The following is a 1,849-nucleotide window of genomic DNA, read 5'->3' as shown; positions in this document are numbered from 1 at the left end:
TATGCCCTTTTTGGTGATCTTGTTTCGTTGATGCCACTTATAACTTCAACCAATATAAAATGGTGTTTGTCCCTTTCACAGTGTTGATAACCATAAGGGTTGCATTACTTTTGCGGCGGGTTTGATACGAAACGAAAATGCGTAATCATTTTCGTGGTTGTTTCAAAATTTTGTAACGGCTATAGGTGATCGCTATCCTATTACTATAATAACTGATCAATGTAGAGGCATCAAAAAAGCTGTTAAGGGTGTGTTTGGTGACAAAACACGCCACCGATTGTGTATGTGGCATATAATGAAGAAGTTGCCTGACAAGGTTGGTCCATCGATTTCCCAAGACACAACTTTTTTGAAGGAAATTAACTCAGTTGTTTGGGATGTAGAAATCACTCCAGAAGATTTTGAATCGAAATGGAATTCGATAATTTCCTCATATGAGCTTTGTGATAACAAGTGGTTGAAGAAAATGTTTAAGCACCGTGCTCTTTGGATTCATGCTTACATTAGAGACACATATTTGGGTGGGATTTTGCGCACAACATCAAGATCGAGTCGAAAATAGCTTCTTTGGAAACTTCACCAACCCACATGTCACACTTGTCGAGTTTTGGATGCGTTTCCAAACAGCAATGGATGCTCAGAGATGGAAATATTCTAAGGTAATGGCTGATGATAAGAATTGTTATCCAAAATTGACAACCCCTCTCCTTTTAGAAAAGCAAGCTTCTGAGTTTTACACAATCATTATATTTTATATTTTCCAAGTAGAAGTCCAAGCAGCATGTTATACTTGTGGCCATTTACCATCACCAAATGCAAGTGGTGCGAATGATAATATTTCAATAATTGATCGTGAGAAAGACAAGGAATACAAAGTTGATTTAAGTGATAATAAGTTCTCTTGTTCTTGTAAGATGTTTGAAAGAATTGGGATACTCTGTAGGCACATTTTATGGGTGTTGAAAGATATGGGGTTTGATCATATACCTAAAGAGTATTTAGCACTGAGATGGAGCAAATCTGCAACTTCCCACCCTCTTTCTACTGTTGTTGGAAAAAGCTGTACTAGGCGATTGTGTGTCAATCGAAAGTCGCCAGAACAATATAAGTGAATTATGGTCAGAGGTATTTAGTGCAGTCTCACTTGTTGAGGATAGTGAGGAACATTCTGATGCGCTATTTCAATTGCTCCGGAGTTTCAATGAAAAGTTGATTATTTCAATTAAGTCGGGAAAGTCAAAAGATAAGAAAGCTGAGATTGAGATGCTTCTTGGGTCAAAAATTCCAACTGAAGTTACTGTTTTACCACCAGAGAAGTGCAAGAATAAGGGATCGGGAAAGAGGATAACATCAAACAAGGAAAAGGCAGTCTTGGAAAATGCAAAGCCTCTGAGAAAATGCCGTGCTTGCGGTGAAATGAGTAACCATGATAGTAGAAATTGCCCGAGTCGACTGCCTTGAAACTGAATTCAGTGGGTTTGTGGTATATGTGGCATTTGTAGATGTCACTCAAAAAAGTCTGTTATGTTTTGTAATGTTATGTACTCACTTAAAAACCGATTTCAATGGGTTTTTGGTTTATGTAGTTTTTGGAAAGATTGGTTTTGTATTAACTTCCAACTTTTTTTTTTATACGTTTTTTTACTTGTTGTTTTTTTACTGTTTTTATACTGACTATGGATTGACGGAGTATAGAGGGGGTTAGTGTATACATTGTATTCAAATAGGGGAGGTGGCCTGACTAGAGTGTTTGTAGCTGCGGAAGGAGTGTAACTAGGAGGCAAACAAAGTGTATGTAGCCAACTGAACAAGTGAAACTAGCAGTTAAAAAAAATAGGATTCCGAAAAA

At 37.3% G+C, this 1,849-nt stretch overlaps 1 protein-coding gene across 1 annotated transcript; it reads left to right on the top strand.

Moving 5' to 3' along the window:
- Window positions 1-629: 629 nt before the first annotated feature.
- Window positions 630-1,461, top strand: LOC141641481 (protein FAR1-RELATED SEQUENCE 9-like). The gene is made up of 2 exons (XM_074450140.1): window positions 630-1,062; window positions 1,139-1,461. The coding sequence occupies exons 1-2, from the start codon at window positions 630-632 to the stop codon at window positions 1,459-1,461; spliced, it is 756 nt and encodes a 251-aa protein (XP_074306241.1).
- The last annotated feature ends 388 nt before the right edge of the window (window positions 1,462-1,849 follow it).

Source organism: Silene latifolia, chromosome 2 (genome assembly GCF_048544455.1).
Source record: "Silene latifolia isolate original U9 population chromosome 2, ASM4854445v1, whole genome shotgun sequence".
Taxonomy (NCBI): Eukaryota; Viridiplantae; Streptophyta; class Magnoliopsida; order Caryophyllales; family Caryophyllaceae; genus Silene; species Silene latifolia.
The sequence above is the reverse complement of the archived record's forward strand: the minus strand, read 5'-3'. Positions and strand labels throughout refer to the sequence as shown.

Excerpts from the sequence above, each read along its gene's own strand:
- LOC141641481 (XM_074450140.1), top strand. The coding sequence starts at position 630 with ATGGATGCTCAGAGATGGAAATATTCTAAGGTAATGGCTGATGATAAG. Across the intron at positions 1,063-1,138 it reads TACTGTTGTTGGAAAAAGCT|TCTCACTTGTTGAGGATAGT; the intron begins GTACTAGGCGAT and ends TATTTAGTGCAG.